General features: G+C 26.7%; 1 protein-coding gene across 24 annotated transcripts; it reads left to right on the top strand.

Annotated features, from left to right (window-relative positions):
- Positions 1 to 440: 440 nt before the first annotated feature.
- Positions 441 to 18843, top strand: LOC147812616 (NBAS subunit of NRZ tethering complex-like). Of its 24 annotated transcripts, none has more exons than XM_087162483.1 (10): positions 441 to 742; positions 1358 to 1414; positions 2984 to 3533; positions 4272 to 4322; positions 5970 to 6104; positions 9141 to 9336; positions 10179 to 10233; positions 10931 to 10999; positions 13338 to 13574; positions 16672 to 16869. In XM_087162483.1, the coding sequence occupies exons 8-9, from the start codon at positions 10955 to 10957 to the stop codon at positions 13533 to 13535; spliced, it is 243 nt and encodes an 80-aa protein (XP_087018609.1). In that variant the 5' UTR covers positions 441 to 742; positions 1358 to 1414; positions 2984 to 3533; positions 4272 to 4322; positions 5970 to 6104; positions 9141 to 9336; positions 10179 to 10233; positions 10931 to 10954; the 3' UTR covers positions 13536 to 13574; positions 16672 to 16869. The 24 variants fall into 24 exon arrangements, with proteins under 24 accessions (XP_087018609.1, XP_087018601.1, XP_087018599.1 ...); XM_087162475.1 differs by having other exon boundaries at positions 445 to 742; positions 2984 to 3266; XM_087162473.1 differs by lacking the exon at positions 16672 to 16869 and adding an exon at positions 14528 to 15645 and having other exon boundaries at positions 445 to 742; positions 2984 to 3266.
- The last annotated feature ends 6649 nt before the right edge of the window (positions 18844 to 25492 follow it).

The following is a 25492-nucleotide window of genomic DNA, read 5'->3' as shown; positions in this document are numbered from 1 at the left end:
AAACTAACGTTAACATTGTTCTATTTAATTTCCATATCTAATCGTCTTGTTCCTGTTATGTTCCTAATAGTGATTCTTAATTAAAAATCAAATACAAAAGTGAGGTCGTTATTACTGAGATAACATATTATTGAGAAATCCTCAATTCCAGCATATTAGCGCTGAATAATGTTTTTATTCACAATAAAAACACTAAAGCTATGCAATACAGAAAACTGTCTTGTCTTTTTTCCCCTTTCTGTTTTGATGGTGATGAGATTTAAGATATTTGACTCTTTCACAACACATTATAATAACATTATTTGTACTTTACAATGTGTTTTGTGTTGCAAATATTTTAATTATTGACTTGCTAAAATGTGTAAACAGGCTAAATAACAGAAATATAAGTTGGCCTGTTTCTCCACTGGCTGTGATCGAAAAAAAATATAACATTAAATTATAGCTTACATAGTACTACAGTTAAAATCTCTGCAATGCGTTAAAAAGCCATAAGCTCATAATTTTGCAGCATAGAGCTCAAAAATGTAATTAAGTTCGCAAGCATGCAAAAAATAAGTCAACAAACAATTTAACTTGCGGTAAAGACAGCTTTTATGGCAAAAGCGAAATATTAAAACTGCATTGATTATTATAACTCCGCTTTATTATGGACTCAACAAAAGCAGAAACACGAAGATTTGTTTCAGTGCGGAAAAGATAATTTTGAACATGGGTTGAAGAATTTTCGCCGACAAATGTTGTAAGATTAAACATTCTACAACTCGTCTGCTTTTTATTTGAAATTAAAACTATTCATTTCTTTTTGTATGTCTATGTTATAAGTAGATTTAAATCACTGCAAATCTTGAACTCCTGTCTATTCTTGATCTTGCCTATTTTAGAATTTTTGAGCTTTATTCTTGTGAAAAATATAATCTTGTGGTTTATTTTATGTTTACTAATTTTTGATCCAAATGGAGTTATATAAAATTTCTAAGAAGAATATTGCAATATCAAATTAATTTTAATATCAATAGTAGTTGAAACTATTGTTACAGCTTTATTTTACTCTATTTGTTTGTTTCTAACAGTTCAACCTTTTACCAATCCTTTGTTCTATTAGCTATTTTTCAAAGTAGTAAAATTTCCTTGTTTTTTTTTCTTTTCTTTTACCCTGATATATTATTTCAAATTTTAATATTTTTTTCTTCTTTTGTTTAAAAAGATTTTCCAGCAATTGCACATATTATTCCTCAGTGTTGTGGTTTCTCACTATCCCTTTATTTGCATAAAAGTCAATATCACTTAATTTGGTTATTGTATTGTGGTAAAAATTAATTAAATTTGATGTTTGATGAACTATTTTTTTTTTCAGAGGAATAATTCATAAAATAAAAAGTTTCTGAAGAATGCAACTAATAAACATAATAAAGTAAGTGTTTTCTTCCTTGTTGAGTAGATTTCCGTGTTGTAATCTGTGACAGAATAATTTTCAAGTCTTGGGAACTTTCAGCAGTGGCCTGTGACAAACTTATAAAAACATCACAAAAAGGGATCAACTCGTAAAGTATAACTTGTAGCAATCCCTGGACAAACATCCACATGTTTTTTGTTTTGTTTTTTAAATTGCTAGTTTCAAATCTATTCATTAGAAAATCATCGTTCATTAGAAAATCATCGTTCATTAGAAAATCACCTTGTCAATTGTAGTTGGCGCGACAGATCATGATACAGAAATATCCACCTCTTGTTTTTATTGAAAAAGCTTTTCCTTTCATTCAAATGCAGTAAAGCAAATTTTAAGTTGTGATATTTTTAATTTAATTTATGTTGGGAAGAAAAGGGTAAGATCTGATAGTGAGGTTAGACCTGGTAGCTCGATTGTGTTGAAATTAGTTCCGTTTTCTAATGAACGAACTATAAGTTACACTTTTTTAAGCAAGAAGAAGAACCTACCATTTTTTTGAGTTGTTGTTGATTAATTCAAGTCATCTTGGTTAACTAAGTTTGTTCTATTTTCGACTTACATTATTTAGAAACTATTGAAAAATTTTATGTATTCAAATATATTTTCTGGTTTTTCATTCTCCAAAATCATTAAGTTTTAAGTGTACTCAGTCCTGCACATTAAATTATAAATAAACATTTCTCGGAGGCATAAGTAAGCAATTGCATTTTCATCTGTTGCTACAAGAAAAAAAATAGAAAATCAAACTTTCACCAGTTAAAATAGTTTTCTCAAAAAGATAAAAGAATCTACCCTGACTAAGGATTTCATAATTAATGTTATGAAAATTCTAGAATTTTTTTCTTAGCTTTATCAAAAGCTTTCTTTTTATAATATTCATTTAATTTTTTGCATCAAAAATGGTGGTAAATCAAATTAACCAGAAAGTGAAGGTCCTTATCAATAGGTTGTTGCTTAAGAAATAAGTTACATGTTTTTTAAAAAAAATTTTCTTCACATTATTGTTAGTATTTTATTTGGTAAAGGATTTATACTTATTGCAGTGAGACTTCTTTATTTCAATTATTTAATTATCAAACAATGACATTTAAAAGACCAGGAACTGGGAGCTTTTTTTAAAATTAAATTTCTGTATTAGTTTTTTTTTAATGTCTTGGCCTTTTGTTGGGTTTTTTTTTATTGTAAGGAAAAAAAATTTTTTATGGATTGCTGTCTTTTTTTTTCTAGATGCTTCTTAATGATCTGGTGTACTTTTTAAAAAATTAATTTAGAGAATGATGAAGTTAGTTTAACTCATTTTCTGATTTATGTAAAGTGATCAAATATTGTGAAAACCAAATAAGTGTTAGAATTTTTAGTAAGCTAATTTCCCATTCAAAATAGTTCCTTAAATATAGATTATTATTATAATTATTTTTTTTAAATTGCATTTTTTTTTCTAATAATAAGCATTAGTAACTTAATGTTAAATGTTTTAAAATAAATCTTTTCTTTTTCTTTCACCCATTGAGTCACTTTTTTTTTTCTTTTTAGAACACAATTCTACAAAATGTAATGCATTGAAACAAGGAACACCACAAAGAGCAGGGATAATTGTTCGTGGACACAAGAACAAGCATTTTTATTTCACCTTCAAGTTTGACTGTTTTAAACTTTACTGATCAATGAGATTATAATAATTTTAAAGTGACCTCCCTTTTTCCTGAAGTTGCTTTGTAGTCCATGGGGACTCAATACAGCATTAAAAGATTATCATTAGTGTCCACTGGAATGATATGGAAGTTTCTAAAAGTTTAACAGAAGATTAATGGAAAAAGTATGAATAAAATAATGTAAAGAATTCACCTATGGCTGGTGGGCCAAAAGTGGCTTATAGCATTCTCAATTTAGCTCCTGAACTGTCTTAAATAAAAAATACTAAGAAAATAAGAATACCAGAAAAAATATTTTTCCAGCTGTATTCTGCATCATTTACTGATATAATTTGTAATTTGTCTCTAATAATTGGATTGCAACAATTTTGTTTTCAAAGTCTTGTTTATTATGATTTCAAATATTGAAAAACAAATAAAAATAATTATAGGTGAGGCCATCACATTCGTCTCATACTGATTAGTAACAATTTTCAATTTTTTTTATTAATAGTTTGAAGTAAATGAAAATTTTAATTTCCTGTTTTTTTCTTTTTTTTTTTCAACTTTTTGCCCTCCTATGAATTTGTTATAATTGTTGTTTTTTTATCTACTATTCAAAAATGGTTTTTCATTCATGGTACTTGAAAATTAATTTTTTGGCATAAATTATTTTTAAGAATTTTTTTTTATAAATGTTATCGATGGCCACTTGTAACAAGCAGTTAAATAAAACAGTTATTGAGTAAACTTTTTTATATTGTTCTTACTCAAAAAAATATCAAGTTTAATACTTTAAAAATACTACTTTGATCTCTTAATTAATTTGTATTAAAAACAAGTTCAATAATAAGTTTTGAGTAAATAATAAGTTTTAAGTAAGTTTAATTGTAAGAATATATTTTTATAGGAATCTCATATCTTTGAATTTTGACATGCAAGTTTTTTCCATCATTCATACATTTTTTGTTTGTTTATTTTTTTTTTAAATATAAAAATACTTTTGAACAGTATTCAATAAAAGCTTATGTAAAAAAATGTTTGCTTGGAAAATATTGAATTCCTCATTAAATCATGTTCATAGTTTAAGAATATGTTTCAGATAAATATTATTGTGCATTATTAATTTTATTTATCTATTTTTTCTTTCAAGTGTATCAAATACTTTTTAATTTTTTTTTCTCCATTAGGAGTTCCCAAATGGGAATAAGAGATCCAACCCTTATTCATTGCATTCTAAGGTATGTTTGTTTTTCATGCATTTGTTTTTACTCTATATTGAAAAAATATTTTTCTTTCAAATTTGATTTAGTTCTTCGAACAACTTCATAATATCATACTTTGAATATACTTTTATAAGTGGATAAATGAATGGATCCGCCTTATAAGCAGGTGTGATGCATGGGTGTGGCAGAAGTCGAATTCTTGGCCGTAGATGGCCCACTGAAAAACAAAAACAATCGCATCACTGAGTGCCTTAATGGCACACAACAACATGGAATTTTTAAAAAAAATTACAATGAGAACTTATAAGAAGTGAATAATTCATTTGTTTTACCAGCATTAAATTTTTTTAATGCATATATGAGCCTTTAATTGCTCAGACTATCAGTATTGTATCATGAAAATGATTTGTCATCTCCCACTGTTACATCTGATTTCCAATTGAATTCCCACCTAACAGGTACCCATTCTGATTTTTTGACTCACAAATTTTTGTGCCTTCTATTCTAAGCTGCTGCTTCAAGTTGAATATATAGGTACATAACTATAAAATTGACATTCAAAATGGTGACCCGTCCCGCGTGGTCTAACTGAAATTGCACTTCTGAACAAGAAGTCGCTGCATCGTAAATATATAGAATTACAGCAAATATGTACTCATAAATGCAGAACTTATTTTGACAAAAATATTCTTCTTCTATCTACTCCATTCTAAATTTTCAATTTATCTACTAAGCATATGATATTATGCTGATAATAATATATTTCTGCTACATAACATATGTCCAGAAAGCTCTTAAATCTGAACAAAAATAAAGTCAAGAAGAATACATGATTTATCTCCAAAATAAGTTATTCCTTACAGCACTTTTTAAAAAGATTAAGTACAATTTTTAAACAAGAAATATATGATTCATGAAAGAAATGTACTAATGTTATTAATGTATTGCAAGCGGAAAACTCCACATAATAATGCGTTACACATTTTTAATTTTTAATAATGAAGAGTAACTGATATTCCACCATCCTTTTTACCATAGATTACGTCTAGGTTAAGAAATAATGGTTCTTTCATACTTTCATGTGAAATTCAAGATGCTCTATGTTCTTTGAGCACTAACCTCAAAAGAATAGGTAGGTGGACTCCCATGAAACTTTTGCTATCCATTGAATTTTCGCCTATAAAAAAATTTTTGTTTTGAAAGAGCAAAAATGCTTAACTCTTGTTTTTGATGTGATTTTCTTACATAAAATTAAACAAAGATTTCATGTTATATTGGAATGAACAATTCAATATTTATCAAAAGTAAGGTTAGCTTTCATATTGAAAATGTACCAAAATGTTGCGTGTATATGAAAACATGTGATATTTTTGTTGTATTTGAAAATATGATTTTTACTACTACTGAGCACTTTCATGTTTTCCTTAATTTTAAACCAAATGTTTGAAACAGCGAAAATTTTTAACACCTTAATTTGATGTGATTTTCTTATAAAAAATGAAACAAAAATTTCATACAGTTCAATTCAGATTTTCTAACACACGTTAAAATAACATTGTGTCTGTGAAATCGATGTATTGGTCGCAGTAATGACTGTATTTAATAATTATTGCCTTTATTCATTTACTGGTGTTTTCTAATCTTGTGTTGTATTGTTTTTAGAGGTGTTTGATAAGACATCTATTTCTGCAGAATCTTTTATCTTTTTTGAAAGAGAATTTATTCCCTGACATTGAAGCTAACTTTGAATGTGCACTTTGGTTAAGAGATGCTGATTACGTGAGTGCTCTACGGATTGTATGTATAACTTTCTTTTTTAAAACTGTTAATAATATAATTAAAAATTTTGAAAAATAGTGATCAGAGCTCTAATGTATCTTTCAGTTCACAAATTTTTGTGAGAGGGAATAATAACCCTCAAAATAATTCTGTTCTTAAAGACAAACACTCTGTTTTTATAGTTACTTTTGCTTAAATTTCAATGGAGGACCCTTTAGCTTTTCCAAACTTTCTTCCACCAAATGTTACTCAATTAGAAAGTAATGCAAGAATTTCAATACCCAAAGGCTCTATGATTGAGAAGTTTTTTCAATGTTCTATGTTCATTAACGAAATAATTTTGCAGAAACTTTCTTGTCAAATTCTTGTTTCTTAATCAATTTGTTTCCTGTTAAAAAATAATTTGTGACTGAAAGTCATGTGACATTTAATTTATTTGCAGTACTCCACTCCCTAATTTTAGAATCACTTGTTTCAGTTGAATTTTTTTTCTGTGCCATTTAATTTAGTTAAGAAAATCTCTGAGCAGTATAATAAAGAGTCACATATTCATATGTCTGAAGATATGCATTACATTTTTCTTCTTTTTTAAAAATTTCAAATTGGTCATATAGTTATTAAATTTAATTTAATTGTTATTTTCTAAAGAAAAACTTATCTTGATCATAAAAAATCATGTCATATCAAATCATATCACAATCAAAACTTATCACAAAACTAATCACATAAAAATTATAATTTCCTACAGCCATGTACTCTTTTGTCTGGAAACTTAATTATCGTTGCCTTTTTTTAAAAAAAATTCAAAATATTTAAAGAACAACTAATCTTAATATTTACTTTATTTATTCATTTCTTTTTTTTTTGGGGGGGGGCGGTTCTCAAACTCATTTAAGTAATTTTGAAAAATTAGCAGAAAATTCCTTTTTTCCATTTTTGTAAGTTAGCATAACTAGTATATGGTCTACCTTCAATATGAATTTTTTTGAATTAGTTTAATCAGAAAGCTAAATCATTTATATTTCTTTAAATGTAGAGAGATTTTTAGCATATCAAATAGAAGGATTATTTTGTTCTGACCTCCCATCACCATAACATTGCATTAGTCACATGTCAGCTGATAACAGAAGGAAACTCATTTTATTTCTACCAATCTATCTTCTTTGTAATTTCTCTATATATTTAAAAACAACTCATCTGTTCATGTAAGTTACTAATAACCAGAGTTAGTCTTATTCCTTCAATTTATGAATTATACGATGTGCTTTGCATTCACACTGTTTTCAAATTACTCATCATGATTTTTATTCTAGCAAATTTAGGAATTCATTGTGATTTGTATTTACATTATCCACATTGCATTTCATTTTGACATGAATTACAAATAGCACACATCATGCTTAAGAAGTTATGAATCAGTGATATAGCTGATTATAGAAAACCATAATAAAGATTAAATTGGTTTTCAATGAAATCTTTCAACATGACAATTACAGAGTATGTCATATAATATTAATCAAGATAACTGATGTTTTGTTATAATTAGGCATTTTCTGTTGCAATTGTTTTTATTAACCTCAATGTGAAAATAAATGAACTCTCTTTTTTTAAATATTTTCCTAGATTTAAAAAAAGTAATTAGATTTAGTTGGTTAATATATATACACTACCCTAAAATAATGGTAGAAACACTTTCAGTTTTTGACATTTTTCAAAATTTCTCAATAAATGCTTAGAAAATTATTTATTCACTTTAGAGGTGTTTAGTTCATGTAATTTTTCTTACTTAGCAATAAAGGTTAATGCTTTCAGAGATTTGAGGGACCAACAATAAATTACAAAAGTAAACAAGTATTTTTAAACACCCTATGACAGATAATCAAGAAATAAGCTTGTAACTTGTATAAATTACTTTGATTGTTATTTGAAATAGTATAAACAAATTTTCGTAAACTTAGCTTAAATATTTCTGGAAATATGGACATTTTTATAAAAAATATATGTTTTTGTTTTACATTATTATTTTTAAAATTATTCGATAAAAATAAGCAAAATTTTTGGAACCTTTTAAAAATTAATTACAAAATTATAGTTTTAAAATTTGAAATAAATTTGACAGAAACTGCATGAAATATGAGTATTTAAAGTAATTTTATTTATACTGTTCAAGTGCAGAAAAAATTTAAAAATATTTTTGAATAATTTTGTGGGGAATCGTGTTTAGCTACTAAGGGAAAGAGTATTTCAATAACTTAACAATTTAAAACGTTTCCAGCAATTTTTTAAGTAATTTTTGTACTTTTTAAAAGAAATCACAAAAAGATTTAAGTTTTTCGCAAATTTCATTTTGTAGTCTTGACTGTTTTTTCCAGTGTCATTTTTAATAAATCTTGTTTCATATTACAAAATTGAAATTTGTAGACAAACCCTTAACGTTTTGAGCTTTCTTTTAAAAAGTACAAAAACTACTTAGGAAATTGCTTGAAACTTTTTAAATTTTGAGATATTTAAATCAGAATATTTTCATTAGTTTTAAAACATTTAATCAATATTTAATAAGTTTTTTAAAATATTAAATCAATATTTTTGTAAACAGTCTGAAATATCTCAAAATTTTGTTTAATTGTGTTGAATATTTTTAAAGTTACAGCAAAGAAACATAGGACAAAGAAATAAGTTTTTTATCATCTCCATAAATATTTAGCATAATATAAATAATAATAACCAAAATAATCAATACAAATTAAAAGCTTCTTAATTGATTTACTGGCATAGGGTGTTCAAGAATACTTTTTTTGTAATTTATTGTTGGTATCTCAAATTTCTGAAAGCTTTAAATTTTATTGCTAAGTATGAAAAATTTAATGAACTAAAAACTACCGAAGTTACTAAGTATTTCTTGAGAAATTTTAGAAAATGTTAAAAACTGAAAGTGTCTCTTCCAGTACTGTAGGATTGGTTTTATTTATATATATATATATATATATATATATATATATATATATATATATATATATATATATATATATATATATATATATATATTTGTTTCAGAATTGTGACACAATGAATGATTATATGGTGTCTTTGGCATCTAGAAGTCTGATGTTTAATTTATTCTCTGTGAATAATAGGAGGTGGAGAGCACTGCACAAAAATTTTACATCTGCTTTCATTTTTTTTATTATTATTTTTATTTTTACCTGACAGCAAAGGCAGTTGCAAAAATCTCTGAAGCATGCTTTTAGAGGTGAAACTTTATTTTGATAGTTACTTTGTTCCCCTTTTTTTTTTCAGGGAAGCAAAATTATAAACCCAAAGTGCTTCCAAAGGCTATCCCCCTTTATAAAAATATCTTAACTTCATTGTACTTATGTGAGTGGTTGAAGGTTGATTGTCGTTTTGTATTATGCATTTTATTATTTTTGTTTTGATTATATTACAGTCAATGCTTCCTTGCTTGAAAATATTCATTAAATTTTTAAAAAATATTTTTTTTTTCTTTGGAAAAACATTTCTAGTTTTATTTTTTCTACTACTGAAACAGATACTATGTCATAGTGCCTCAAATCAAAAAGGAACCAAAGCTCATTTCAAAAGCTACTAAATCTTCTGTGCATTATAGTTGGTATAAAATTTGTGTGGGCATAAATAACATACTTTTTTTAAAGTTTCATTGTGCTCAAAATCTTTTAAAATATCCTAACAGCTACTATATCTTGAAATTCTGAGAGAAAATATTTCTGGAGTTTTTCATAATAAGAAAGCATTGATCTTTCTGGAAAGCTTTAACTTTTTTAGACTTGGGAATTTTATGCTAGATTCCTTGATCCAGCAAAAATATTCAAAATTTACATTTATATGTTTTTGAAATGAGTATTTATGGTTATGAAATGTTGGTAACTTTTTAATTTTGATTTTATTAGACAACTTGGATTTTTTGTAGTTTATAAATTAAGTGTATTATATATTCTTTTCATGTTCTTCTCTTAGTATGAGACACCTACAAGTTCACTTAGTTCCTTAACTTTCAAAATTGCAATTAAAAGATTTAAATGCTGATATTAACACTTTAATTTCTTTTTTTTTTAGCTTTGTTGGCACTAACAAAGGAGTTAGGAATTATGAAAGTAAAAAAGTTTTTTAGGTAATTAATTATCATTTTATGTTTGACTGCTCATTGCTAGTTATAAAATGAAATATGATATAAAATGATATGATATAATATGATAAATATGATATAATATGATAAATATGATATAATATGATAAATATGATATAATATGATAAATATGATATAATATGATAAATATGTGTTGAGTTAATACTATCTTTATTGGGAGAAGAAGATTGTACAATTCTTTTATTCAATGCTGTACAAATCACAGAATCCCTTAACACTAAATTTTTCAGCAACAGTTTCATTGGAGATCATGGCTTTTCTTTGATCTTGGCATTGAATGTCACCATATTTTTGAAATCCATACAATTTTGTAACCATTTTAACGAAAACAATGTAAAAAAATTATGTTAAGTTATATTATTCAGAAGGTGTAGAAGTAATCATAGTAAAACATTGTTTGCACACATTTTTAAGAATTACTATAAAATAACATAAATTGATTATATGAAAGACCTCATAGGTTAAAAAGTGATTAATCCATTTTGCTCAAGTAATGTTCTGCAATTTCTAAACAATTAAGTTTTCTTTGCAGAAATATGTTGTAATAAATATATATTTTAGGAAAATCTGCTTTATCTCTAAACTATTATTACTTTTTACAACAGGGTCCACACATAATCAGTTTGTAGCAAAATAATAAATATCTCTAATTAATTTTCAGACTTAATCTGGAACAGAAGCAACTATGCAACTACTTCTAAATTATGTTGACAGGCTAACTACTTATGAGGTAGCATTAGTTTTCTTTTATTTCTACATTTATTCTTAAACTTTTTTCTCATAATGTTTTGTCTCTTAATTTATGTATTTCTAAAGAAGTAATGAGTTTCATAAATTTTTAAGTGTCATTTAATGTTTGATTAAAATAAAATTTTATTGTTTTCATTTAGCATTTTTTTCTCTCTGTGGTTTAAAGGCAATTAAATACATGTTTACATTACTCAACAAATTATTTCTACTTTTGTATACTAATATTTATGTTCATGTTATAATATATTATCATGTCTAGAGCCTAATGCGAGAATAATCGATATCAATATTTTAAAATTAAGTAAACTAAGGATTTAAAATTCTTAAAAAAATCTTTTAACGAGCACTACGAAGTTGAATGATATAACTTTTCTTGTCTGACTTTTACATTTGAATTGTTTTAATGTTCTTATCAATGAAATTTAGCCCTTTTCTACTGAAAAACATTACACTTTGTCAAAATTTAATATTGATATATACTTTTGGGTGTAATTGTTAATTCAGTGTTATTGTTAGTTATATGACTGCTTTGAAAATAGCATAAGAAGTAATTAAAAAGAATTTGTACTCTTTACTAGCCAATCTCTTGTAAGATATAGCTATATTTACAGTAGCTGAATTATGTACATATATTCCTTTTGAGAATCATGGAATCAAGTAAACTTTTTTTTATTTACTGCAGAAATGTAAATGACTAAAAAAGTTTAACCAAATTTTGCATTAAATATTCCTCTATTTTTTGTTTTACTGGTCTCTTTCATTTTGAGACTCTAAGCATCAATATTCCAATCAAAGCCATACATATTTTTTCCTGCTTTACTTTGATAAATACTGTACAAACAATTTATTTCTTGAGAGAGTTTAAGAAAAGGCAAAATTAACTCTCTGAAATAAAATAAAGCTCAAGTATGGAGCACAAAAAGTACTCATCTTGAATATCTTATGATTATACAAAGATACCATATTTCATAGAGAAAGGTTTAATCTGGGTATATAACCTTTTGGTGTATGTAATTTAAAATATTTTCAGCACTTATTGTTTAGAATATCTAAAGTATGCCCCTCAAGATAGCCACAGTGGCTCAGGGGATAGAGCGCTTGCCTCCCAATGAGGTGAACTGAATTTGAATCCTGGTCAATGCAAATTCTGCACCCGGCTCACACCGACCACAGTGCTGATGTAAAATATCCTCAGTGATAGATTGATCATGGGTTATAGTCCCTTTACTGTCAGGCTAACAGTGGGAGATATTGTGGTTTTTCTCTTCATGTAATGCAAATTCGGGTTAATTCCATCAAAAAAAGTCCTCCAGGCAAACTTCTCCTATTACTTGATCCAGGAGTTCCCTTGTCTTCTGGATTGGGATCAAAATTATAAGGCTACAGAGTTGAACATTGGTAATTGTAAACCCGAAATTGGGTCCGCTGTTCAACGCGGTTATAATGCAAGATAAAATATTCACTATGTTCTCAATCGATGTCATCTCTCATTCAAATTTTTTCATGAATCAAAATTTAACAACTATTAAGCCAATAACATTTAATCTTTGGTTAAGAGTTAGGGCTTACTTCTAAATTAACGATTGCCACAGGGTGGCTAAATATTACAAATAGTGATTAAAAACTTGTTTGCCAGTAGCCACCTTTTATTAAAAATATGAAACATGTGCACTTTATTATTGTTTTTTTTGTTAAATAAATATGGAATTAATATGAATATTTCATAACACTTAGGAAATTATTTTATTTCACACTTGTTTTTTAAAAATTTTATTCATTTTACAATTGTAATATTTACCATATTTTGAGAGATGCTTTAGAAGAAATGCCTGATATTATTATTTATTGACAATTTTTAACCATTTAAAATGTTCTATTTTTAAAAAAAGGTTTCTACTGTTAAAAATGCTGCAACTGGTTGTTGCCAAAGTTTCCTAATTTTGCCCTAGACCATCTAACAACTCCTGAATATTTTATGCGCATGGGCCTCAAGAATTAAAAATTATATTGCCCTGCATATCCTAGGTTTGATAAAATTTTAATTTTGAAAAAAAATTTCACTTAGGTAGAAAATATATGTCTAGGAATGTAAATATTTTAGACTAGATAGTTCAATAAGAATACCATAAACCTAGGATTTACCTGACCAAGGAATACTACCTAGGATTCAATCAGGATACAATAAAATATCAATTAAGGGTGGTTCAAATTTTTAGCTAAAATTTGCAAGATGCTGCTGTGGGGATGTTTATTATATTTTAATTAATGAATGTGAACATCGTCAAACTTTTAACTTTGTTTAACTTTTTTTTCTCTAGATAATCCTAGGTGGTGCTGTTGCAGCACAACAGCATTTTGATCCCAAGTTTTTCAAACAATTCCGATCCCAATGTGGCCTGGAAGCGACCATTCAGTTTTCTTTTTACTCTAATTGGGAAGCGGTGGCAACGCCTTTCACTTATATGGGAACAGAAAGGAATACTCAGTTATATGGGAATACTCAGTTATTTTTCTGAGACCACATCACCTTCCGAGTCTCTGTTACCTTTCTACAAGTAAGTTCCTATTGTGGATCCCTCATAAATTTATAGATTAAATGTTTGTTAATAGTGTGGTATGTAGGGTGTGCAAAATAAAGAAGCAAGTACCTTAATAACATTTGATCTAAAGGTTTGCTCTAAGGGGCTATCTTAATCAAATCATTAAGATAATCTCTACAAGGCTATCTAATTAAGATAGCATCTTAGTAAATAAAGATCCAATCATTAAGTCAAAAAATATTGAAGTGTTTGCTTTCTTAATATTGTTACTTTAGGAATGAAGCTGCAAATATTGGTCTAAGTTCTTTAAAAAAAGTAAAAATTACAAGTAAGTTCCTATTGTGGATTGCTCATAAATTTATAAATTTAATGTTTATTAATTTGTTTGCTACAAGTGTGTTATATACAATGTGCAAAATAAAGAAGCGAGCACCTTTATAGTCTTTTATGCACTAAGTTGTTATCTTAATAATTCTATTAATTTAGCATCTTAGTACATGAAGATAAAATCATTAGGTCAAAAGATATTGAGGTGTTCATTTTTTTTTTTTTTGCACACAATACTGTTGTTTATTGTATGAAGCTACTAATGTTAGTCCAAGTTCTTTAGAAGAAGAAAAATTAAGAGTATTTAGTTACTGATTCAAAGGATCATCGACTAAAAGATAGCATTTGTCTAAGGAGGCTCTACCAAGCTGTAGGCCAGGGGCCAAGTTAGCCTCTCTGCCTTAACAAGTGGCAATCATTTTGTGCTTTCAAGACAAAAAATGCTTCTATTATCCCAATATTTTGATTTCTTAAACTAGGTACAATCACAATTACTGCAGATAATGAGAACTTAGTGAATTTTTTATTAACATTTAATTAAAAAAATATTAAATTAAATCTTTTTCTAATTTCTCTGATGTAATTAATTTTATTTTATAGAATTCTAACTAACTTAAAAGTGATTTTATTTTTATTTCCAGAAATTATTCATTATCATTTGAAGTAGTTACAGAATGGTTTATTGAAGGAGCACAGCAAATTGAAGCAAGATCTGGACTTGTAGATAATGCTCTTCAACTTTTGAAACTTGGAATGCAAAGGAGAATACAAATAAACATTTTAATACACTCTTATGTTTTTATTATCAATAATGTTCAATTTTTAGGGAAATTTTTCCCTCGTAACTGCCCTCAAAGGTGTGCACAGAAGGGGTGAGGAGTCTACAGCCAAATAATCTACATAGAAAAAGAAGGCTAGCTTCTATAGACACAATATAAACCAGTCTCTTTAGGGTTGGTACAGTGCAGAGGAGGAAACATTGTGGGTTACAACAGTAGGAACTCTTCTTAAAGTGGGTTTACACCCGCCTCTACCCTCAACCACTGCTGATTTTTTGAAGTTTTCTCTTTTTATTTTTGGTTTGTTGCTGCATTTTTGCATTTCTTTATAAACAGTGCTGTACTTTTTATTAAATTATTTCTTTTAAAATTCTGTTATATCATTCATGCTGTTATATCTGCTAGTGCATATTGAAATAGAATAAAATGGTGGTTAGTGGGAGGCACCGTACCTAAACAACAAACGATTCAAGTGACGTACACCCCGGCATTTTGCCTACTCATGTGTAGGATCTTAGTACATTTGATGCTTTGCTTAATCAGTGTATGTTGCTCTGCCTCGAAGTTGATGTTGTGGTATAGCATACCATACCGAGCAGTTTCATGCTTTAGTTAGGTATTTGAAGAGCTGGACTTCTCTTTTCTATTTTGCTACAGCCTCAGACATGTAGCCAATGGTGGCATCTTCAATTAAGGATATTAAATCTATTACTTTTATTGTTACAAAATGGAATTTTTTTAATGGTAAATATTTGGTGTGAGCAAAATATTTTATGAAAGACAAGAATAAAGCATTAAAATCTGAGAATAAAACATAGGGCAGTTTTACTATCACTAACAAGGGATAATTACGAAAAAGCATTACAATCATGCATGCTTTTATGAAAGATTTACCATATTCATTGAAGCCCAATCATCTTATATTTAGACAATTAAGTGTAAATATTTACTTTAAGCGTGTAACTAGATCAAAAAAGAAATATGTGAAGCCTGAACTTGAGACCTCATTATTATTTAGCATATTGTTTAGATTCATCATAATTTGTGCACATGTTAAGCAATATTATTTACATTAACGTTAATTCTATTCCCATATTTTATTTTATTTAACTTTTATTTTGTGTATCTTGTGAAAGTAGATTATGAATCGTGTATCATAATTTCTTTCGAGTTAATTTTTTAATTATTACATTATCGAGTTAATTTATTGCAACCTTGTATTTGCTTATGAAGCATAAGTTCTTCAATTGAATGCCAAAAGAGATATCTTCAAGGTTGGAGTGTTTCTTGAAATACAATAAAAGCAGGCTTCCTGGGTGGCAGAACCGTTCTAAAGATCATTCATGTCAACGTGTTTCTCACTCAAAATGCAGTTAGGAGATCCAATATAGTGAATCTGTAGAAACTTGTGTCCAATCTGAAACATAAAATCCTGATAGCCCTACGAAGGGTCATATGATATCAGACTCCTGTAAAAAGTTTCTTGTTGTCTTAGAATTTTTTGTTTTGTTAGCAGTTTAATGTTTCTCATGTTAGCGGGAGTTCTAAGAGAGGTGCCTCTTATTTTATAATTATAGATCAAATGTTACATGATTTAACATTTTTCTTGTTATCTACTTTAAATAACTGATATAAATTTTAGTTATGAAAGCTGGAAGTGTTTTTGAGAAAAAAAATGGTTGTTTTAATACTTCATTGAATGTTTATTTTTAAAGCATCTAAACTGTGGTCACATTTATTTTCTTAAATTCAGTTTAATATGTAAAATCTTTTTTTTTTTTTTTGTATGAAAACATATTAAAATATGTTTTACGTGAATTTCGTGTCACATTATATTTATTACTTTTACATAATATTTAATAGCTTTGTTACTTTTTTATGCTCATAACCATATTTATTTTCAATTTACGATTTGTTTAATTGTAATGGTACTATAATGAAGAAGACTGAACTTTTTTTTCCCAACCATATGCTAAATTATCTTATACAGTTTTGTCATCATTTAGGGTGTGGAGAAATTGTATGATGATTTGAAGACTTCAGAAATTTTAATTTATGATTGTGGAATAAAAAAAAGACCTAAATTTATCTGATTTCCAAAAATTGAGTGACTCTGAAAAAGTTAAGCTCATAATCTCCATAGTAAGTAATCAATTTGCTATTTTTTTTAAAAAAATTTATTAATTACGTCCTAGAAAGAAAAAGAATTTATATAATAATTTATTCGATTGTAATAATTCTATTGGATTAAGATTTATTACTACTGCTTTTTTATTTCTTTACTACAATTCATAATTGTTTTCTTTGTTTATCATTTTAATGTGAAAAATATTATATTTAAAACATTTAGCAATTTATATTATTTTTATCTTAACCCTGTGATATCCATCTTACAGAATCACATCAAGAAAAATATTTTTATATTAGTATTAAAAAATTTCTTTTTTGTTTTCATTCAGCCAAAATTAATGTCTAGCAAAATCTTTTTGTTCAACACAAAAAGTTTTCTAGAAGTCTAAAAAAATTTCTAGTCGAACATTTAAAAGTTAAAATTTTAAAGCATTAATAGGATGATCATTAACTTTCGAGTTTATTGATGCAGACTACTTCAGTAATGAGATATTCGTTGAACCCGTTATATTTAATTGTTCAATTTATTTAGAGATAAATCTCACATGATTAATATGATTTTAGTGCAAATTTTAATCTCTGTACTTTTTAATTTTAAGAATAATTTTCAGTTTAGTTATAAAATCAATTAAAAAAATAGAAACAAATATGTAGTTGAAAATAAATTACATCATGTATAAAAATCATGTAACAATTTTTATTGAAAAATTATTTCTTTTTGTGAACAAATTAATTTCCTTGTTCTGAAACTTATATATTATAATTAAATATATTGAATTATTAAATTAATTGCATTGTAATTGAATGTATAGAAAGTTAATCTATATTCTTGAAAAATTTGACTTATAAATTTAGGATAAACTTCTTCATTTTGTATTTAAATATCATTACAGGAAACTAAGATAAAGTAGCTCCTCTTAAAAGGAAAAGAACCATTGTAGGTTTGGATTCCTGTATTTTACAAACATAAATTTTAAGAATTTAAGGGACAAATAGGAGAAACAAAGAAATTATTACTTTAATTAGGTATTGTTCATCTAGTTTCTCTTATTTACAACAATAAAAGTACAGTTATTATTTCTTTTACTTTATTATGTATCAAGCAAAAGTTTAAAGATACTAAGAATTTTAATTAGACTGGATGGCTAAAGAGCAAGAAAATTAGAAAAAACAACTACAGGGAATTCTATTCTAATATTCAAAAATCAAGGGCAAGCTTTTATTTGGGTTAGAGTAGGGTAATTTTTTCTTAAGAAATTTTCTAAAGGTATGGTTTTTTTTTTCACTTTGTATTAATAAATAAACTGGTAAGAAATGCTTTTGGTTTTATTCCAACAATTGCTGGTGCACTCCTTTATTCATGGAAGTATTTTTTTAAATTTAATATTTGAAATATTTAATTTCCAAAACTTGATTTTCATTATAGATATTTATGATAAGAATCGACTAATGTTTTTCACGTGGATATTTCAATAACTTATATTATATATTGTTTTTTAAAGTGCCGTGTTATTTGCTATTATTTGATATTTTTTCATGATGATTAAAAAATTTTAGATTTTAAACTTCAAGAGTAACTGAAATATCTTTGTAATTTATCTGCGCAAATAAGGCAGAACTGGAAAATCAATTATGAAATTTATCATCAATAATAAAAATATGAAATTTGTTAATATTGGTCTGAAGAAATGAAGTAAAAGTCAAGAAAAAAAAATTTCTGAATGTTAGTAGCCAGATTGAAGTAAAACCATGTTGATTTTCAGCAGTAAAACTATAAATACACAAGTGGGCGACCTTTGTGCTAAAATGCAAACAATGTTAAAGAGCACAAAAATATTTTTGTGCTCTTTAACGTTGTTTGCCTTAGTTAGTAAAACTATAGTTTACTTTATTTTTATATTTATTTTTAATGGTTTATATGCTATGTATTTTTTTTAATTTTAGACATCAAAAGAAAACTTCATTGCTCATTTGTATTCATGGTTAGTACTTTACCTCAATTAGTGTGAAAAATATAGTTCAGGATCTGCAAAACCTCTCCTCAAAAATTACATTCTCTATATGTCAAGTAATGATTTCAGTTACTGCAAGGTGTTTACAGAAAGTTTAAAATCAGAGGTAATTTTTGTTTTTAATATTTCTTTTAATGATTATTACTGGGTCATTGAACTTGATGTATTTATGTTTATTTTAAAACTGTTCATGCTACTGTGCAGGTTTCAAGAGACCTCTTCCAGACTAAAAGTCTGGAGCAGTCTGCTGCTATTGTAACATGTGAGAGCACATTTCCAATGGGGTGCGGTGGGGAAACGTAGGTGTCAATTCTGTGCCAAGAACAATATCCATCCCACACCCCTCTTGGAAGTGACTTTCTCTTGTAGCCATAATACCATCCACATTGTGAAACTTGACTGGAGAAATTCTCCTGAGATCTGTACAATAGTAATGACGTGAATACTTTATTTTATATCTGGTGCAGGTCCAATAGCAGGTCCAATTCTGAGTTTATGACTTTCAATTTTCAACTCTGTTTTTTTTTTTTTTTTTTTTTTTTTTTTTTTTTTTTTTTTTTTTTTTTGTAAATTTAAAACTTAATTCTGAAAATAAGGGTTTGGATCAAGAATTTGGACAAATTAGCTTTCGTGGAGGACTTCTTGATGCAACTAACCCATGTTTGCACTACACGGAGAGGAAATGATTGGTCTACCATCACTGTGGATAGTTAATGTTTGTGCCATAGTTGGTGCATACTAGAAGCAGTACTCATATTAAATTTCTGATTCTGAGATTCAAGTTTGGGTTACCTCATTAGGAAGTGAGTGATCTATTATCTGAGTCACCACCATTTTGAAAACATTATTTTACATTACATTTGTCTTAAAGTAATAAATATAATTCTCAGTTAACCATGATCTTGATTATTCAAAAGAGTAGTTATTAGGGATGACCTTAAAGATGAGGAATGTAGGATAAAGAACCCACTTTTTATTTTTGCCCATTGGCAAAGTGGGTGCTGTTTTGGGTTTGATGGCGTGCGCACCTTATTTGGACGTCGTCACATTTTTCAACTGTGTTCAAGGAATCTGATGTTCTGACTTAGGGTTGCACAACCTGTGGCCTCTAACTGTTGATGTGTAGTCCGTTCCCCTCCCCCAAATTTCATGGTGTTCTGAATATCTGAATTTGTAAAAGAATTCCCACTCACAGTCATGTTTTATTAAAATATAAAATGTTTTAATCGTGTTCTTTAAAAATTATGGTGTTCTTTCAAAAAATGAAATAAAAAACATCATTTCTAGAGTGAATTATCTTTTAAACTTCTGTGATTTCAGAATTTTTATTATTATTTATTTTTTTTATTTTTTAAATTTTAAATTCTAGCTGAATCAAGCCAGTCATTGGCGAATTTTTTTTAATTCCGAAACTAGAATGGAAAAATCAGGAGTATTTCTTTCCTTTCCGATGAACAAGAAAAGTATCTTTAGATTATAATTCTGTAGAAAAATTTTTTTTTCTTTTGCATTTTTTTCAGCTATTTTATTGTTTCAACTATTTTTTTTATGTTTGTTAAATTTAAAATCTATAAATATGAAGATGCAGAGTATAACTGTTTTGGTTATACCTATCATTTAAATTAATGTTATTATAATGCTTTTTAAATTTATTGTTCTGTTTTTGTCAGGAGAAAATAGTAACTTTGTTAAGTCATGAAAAGTTCTTGGAATTAGTCATGAAAAGTCATGAATAAAAAAATTTAGGTACTTGTCTCAAATTTAAGCCAAATAATTCAAATTTAAAGTAATGAACACAATTCTGATAATATAAATATTTTTAAAATATTGTTTATTGTCAGTGCTAAAAGGAAATTGCTTCTAATATCATATCCTTTCATTTTGATGCAATTAAACGAATATGAAACATTTTGTAACAAATCTATTATTGCAATGAATAGTGACCTTTATCATCGCATGTAAGAGAAGAAATCAAATGCCAGGAACAAATTAATAAAGCAGGAAAATATCAAAACAAAATTTTGAGAAAAATGAATCTTAGAGCACATTATTATTGGTACAAAAATCTTGACATTTATTAAATATAAAGGAAAATTCTTGTTTTGTATCACACTAAAGATAAAAATCCATAAATTCTTGAAAAATTAAAAGTAACCAAATTTGAAATACATTCAACAGTTTCATAAGGAGGAACCTAAGTACTATGAGATTTTTTCAACATTATATGTTTCCTCAATGCTCATATATCTACCAACCCACTTTTTCTATTATTCTAATGATTTATTGCAAAGTTGCAGAATAAATACTTGACCTTATTTCTTTCTGAATTTTTAAATTCTTATTTGAGTTAATAATAAATAAGAATTAAAAAAAATCCTGTTTAACATTACAACTATTTCGCTAAATAACTATTTAATTTTAAAACTAATCATACTAAGAAATAAACCTCATCTAATTAGAAAAGCAATATGTTCTTTCCATTATCTTTTAACATAAACATCTCTATAATCTTTTGGTAAAACACAATTAAAAAAAATATTTGTTATTAAATATGTTTTTAAATGCTTACAATTTTTTTATTACTTTTGTTGTTAAGAAATTTTTCTTTTAATTAAAAAAATTCTTGTCTCTTTAATTCCATGAATTTACCACCATTTAGAGTTTATTCTTTCAATTGGAATTCTTTGTTTATATTTTTAGCTTTCTATTTGTTAGATTCTAAAATCTTAAACAATTAGGAAGATTAAATTTAATTTAGAAACCTTAGATATTCTTATTTTGAAATCTGAAATTACTTGTGGGGTAAGTTTTTCTCTTTGCATGATGTCTTTGAAACATTCATTTTAAATTCATGTAGTGCTCACATTATAATTTGTTTCTGTAATTTTTTTGTACCATTTCATTAGTTTTTAAAGCAAAGGAAGGAACACTTAAAGTTGCAAAAAGGATCACAGATTTGCTTGAAAATATAGATTTACTATGATTTGAGGCATTGAATAATTTCTTTTTAACTAGATTTTTCAAGCTAGATAAATGATATTTGTTTACATTTTAGTCAATTTTAAAAGGTTAATTGCTTTAATCATTTCTTTAAATTTTAAGATAAATGCACTAGTGTTCAAAAATAAGAGAATTTTCATATTTGGTAGCCTATCTCCATTATAACAGACCAGATTTTAATGCACTATAAAGTTGATATCTGGCTGGAAAATTGATTCAACAAATATCCCCTCTTTTTAAAGTTTAAATTAGGTAAGCTTGATGGCTGCCCAAGTTCCATTAAAATGAAATCGCCACCTGATTACATTCTGTAAAGGTTAACATTGAACTTTAAGACATCAAATTCCTAGTTCTTTCCTTATATAATTATGAATTATTCAAACCAGGCACTCACTATCTAAACAAATTAACTGCTATAGCAGAGGAAGTTTGATAATCTTGGCAGGCATTATACTAAGTAATTATAAATCTTTCTATGTTCTTTAGAGAGGCAAATTAGCTAGTGTGCAGCATATGAATAAAATCTAAAAGCTCTATGATTGCTTTGATCAACAAGTGACACTCACTTAGAGCTGTTTGCTCTCACAATTTTCTCGAAATTGAAGATATTCGCCAAATGAATTGGCCACTCAGATCTTCAGCTTTATAGAACCTAATTTTATGGAACATAGCTATATAGAACAGAACATAACATAACTTTATAGTAGTACATGTTTGGAATGGAGAGCAATTAAAATAGAACTCACAATCTTTACTATTGTCCAGGGCCTGAAAGCAGCTTATGTTAAGATAAATACAATTTCTTAAATATCCAAGTTTTTTTCCCCTATGTTTTTGTCAGACATAGTTTCTAGAACTGTTTAACTTTGTTATTTAATGTATGCAATAATGTAAGATTTTAACTTGAGTTTGATGCTCAATCAATAGCAATAATTAGATGCTGAATCAGTTCAAAAACTGTATTCTGCCTTTGTGTGAATTACACCTCCAAAACGTATGACTTTTAAAGTTTAAAAAGTGAGACCTTTAAACTTTATTTTTATTTAAATATTTCATTAAAAAAACTTATTTTACGGCAACAAATAAGTTTAATTGAATTTTAGTCAAGTTATTTGAGTTTATAGTACATATCCTTATTTTACTAGAAAATTATGTCTTTGAATTATTTTTATTTCATGGATGTTTGTTCCCCCATGTAAATAATCTTACACTCTAGTAATAAGTTTTTTTATTTCAACCCACTGTTTTTTAAAATTGAAAATTTTTTTTTCATATGGTCTTAAGCTTTCAAAATATTCAGGTATTGCCAATTTTTTGAACATTTAAAATTGTTATTATTGTTATTGAATTAAAGAGCTAATTTTAAACCAATCAAATTTATAATCAAAATTTAAGTTGATTTCTATACTGTGACTTATCACCATACTGTCTTAAAACCTGGTGAGCATTTTCATTTTATGATGTGATTTTTTACACATACTGTAGCTCATTTGTAAACTGATTGTTGCAACTGCATTTTGCCCCTCAAAGGCTTTCCCATTTTTATTCTTACTCAGGGATCACAACACCAGAATACTGCATTGATCTCTCTTTCTTTCTCCTGTTATTTATTTATTTATTATTACTTTTTTGTGACATATTTTATTTATAACATTGTGATTTTTCCCTATTTTTGAGTATGTAATAGTGATTAAGTTTGACTCAGTATGGCCAATTCAGATTATTATGCATTAAATTTCATCACAAACCAAGTGTGTTATAAATGTTGTCAAGTGGTTTTGGGGACTATCTTGTTTAATACAGCATAGTTAACTTTTTAATTCCCCATTTCAATTTATCATCATTTTTGTGATCAGCCTTACAGTTTTAAAAGTTAACATGTAAAATGAATATATATTTAATCTAATCTTCCACAGAATATTTTTACAATTTGTTTCAATTTGTACAAATTCATTAAGATAATGTTCTTGATGAAAGATAATAATTTTTTTTAAGCTTCATGATAAAATCCATTGGTCTTAATTTTTATTATCTGAAATTTACAGCAATGTCTAAGTTATCCAACAAATTGAGGTATAATTATGAAGGACGGTGACAGGCCCACACACAGTTGCTGATTGATGGTTAAAAGCTTGTGTGGGATTGAAAGGCAAAATTGTGTGTCACCACCCATTGGTTGCTGCAGAAATGCTTTGATTTAACAAATAAGTGAAGGGCATCTATTGTAGAATTTTTAAGTATTAATTTGATTTTTGATTTCTTCATTAATTTGACATATATGTGCCTCGTAATTTCATTGATTTTTGAAAAGGAAAAAAAAAAAAAAAGAAATTGTTACATAAAATTGAAAAAAATGTCATAAGGAATGCTGAAGTTTGAATTTTCAACGAACAGTTTTAAAAATAAAGTTTACTTTTATTGTATGATATGCTTTTTATATGTTTACTTTTTAAATAAACAGTGATATAATGCGATAAAAATAAACTGGGAAATTAATTACTCTTCAAGTTTATTTTTTTACAATGTTTGAAAACATATAGATTTTTTTTATTTCCCCTTTGCATGTCGATATTTAATATGATATTCTATATTTATAATACTTTATTATTCTATAATGTTATATTAACTTTTATGTTAACCTTTGTATATTGGGATAAACTCTGTATGTTAAATTATAATTTATAAGATATACGTGTTCATGTCTGGAATTGCTTGTGTATGTGATTTATAAACAAACCATTTTCCTGGAAACTTTTTACAGAAATTTATACCTACTGCTTTTTCTTTTAAGAATAACTTTTATAATATTTTCTTTTTCAATGCATGCTTTTATTAATGTTTGAAATTTTTCATCAGGATTTTATTATATATAAATATAATAATAATTAATTATATGTTGCATATCATTTTTACTGCCTGGAAACTTTGTAAAGAGATTTATACCTACTGTTTTTTCTTTTCTTTTTTTTTCTTTTAAGAATTACTTTTATAATATTTTCTTTTTCAGTGCATGGTTTTATTAATTGAAATTTTTCATCATTGATTTTATTATATATAAATATAATAATTAATTTTATGTTGCATATCATTTTTACATCTGGCTGGAGCCTGGAAACTTTGTACAGAGATTTATACCTACTCTTTTTTTTTTTTTTTTTTTTTTTACTTTTATAATATTTTCTTTTGCAGTGCATGCTTTTATTAATGTTTGAAATTTTTCATCAAGATTTTATTATATATAAATATAATAATAATTAATTATATGTTGCATGTGATTTTTGCATCAGGCTGAAGCTGGGAAAGTTATAAGTTTATATACAGTTTTGTCATTTATTTATTTTTAAGAATTTATAATATTTTCTTTCTTAATGCATGCTTTTATTAGCGTCTGGAACTTTGATATTATTAATTGTTGTTATTATTATTGTTTGCCATAATTTATAGAGTGTGGTGAAAATTACTTTCCTGTATGATGTTTTACTTTGGTATGTATTTAACAATATTCATAGTGTAACGCAGGGCTTGAAGTAAGTAGGAAATTTTACCTGTCCCCGAGGACGGCTTGTCCAACAATGTACCCGTCCTCCTTTGAAACTAACCCGTAGCTTCTAAATAAATAAAAATATAATTTTCTCTTATTTATTACAAACATTTATATAAATTGCACAATGAATTAGTAGTTACT

Source organism: Parasteatoda tepidariorum, chromosome 4, assembly GCF_982258835.1.
Source record: "Parasteatoda tepidariorum strain Cologne lab strain chromosome 4, Ptep-v5.0, whole genome shotgun sequence".
Taxonomy (NCBI): domain Eukaryota; kingdom Metazoa; phylum Arthropoda; class Arachnida; order Araneae; family Theridiidae; genus Parasteatoda; species Parasteatoda tepidariorum.
This window is presented reverse-complemented; position numbering and strand designations above follow the sequence as displayed.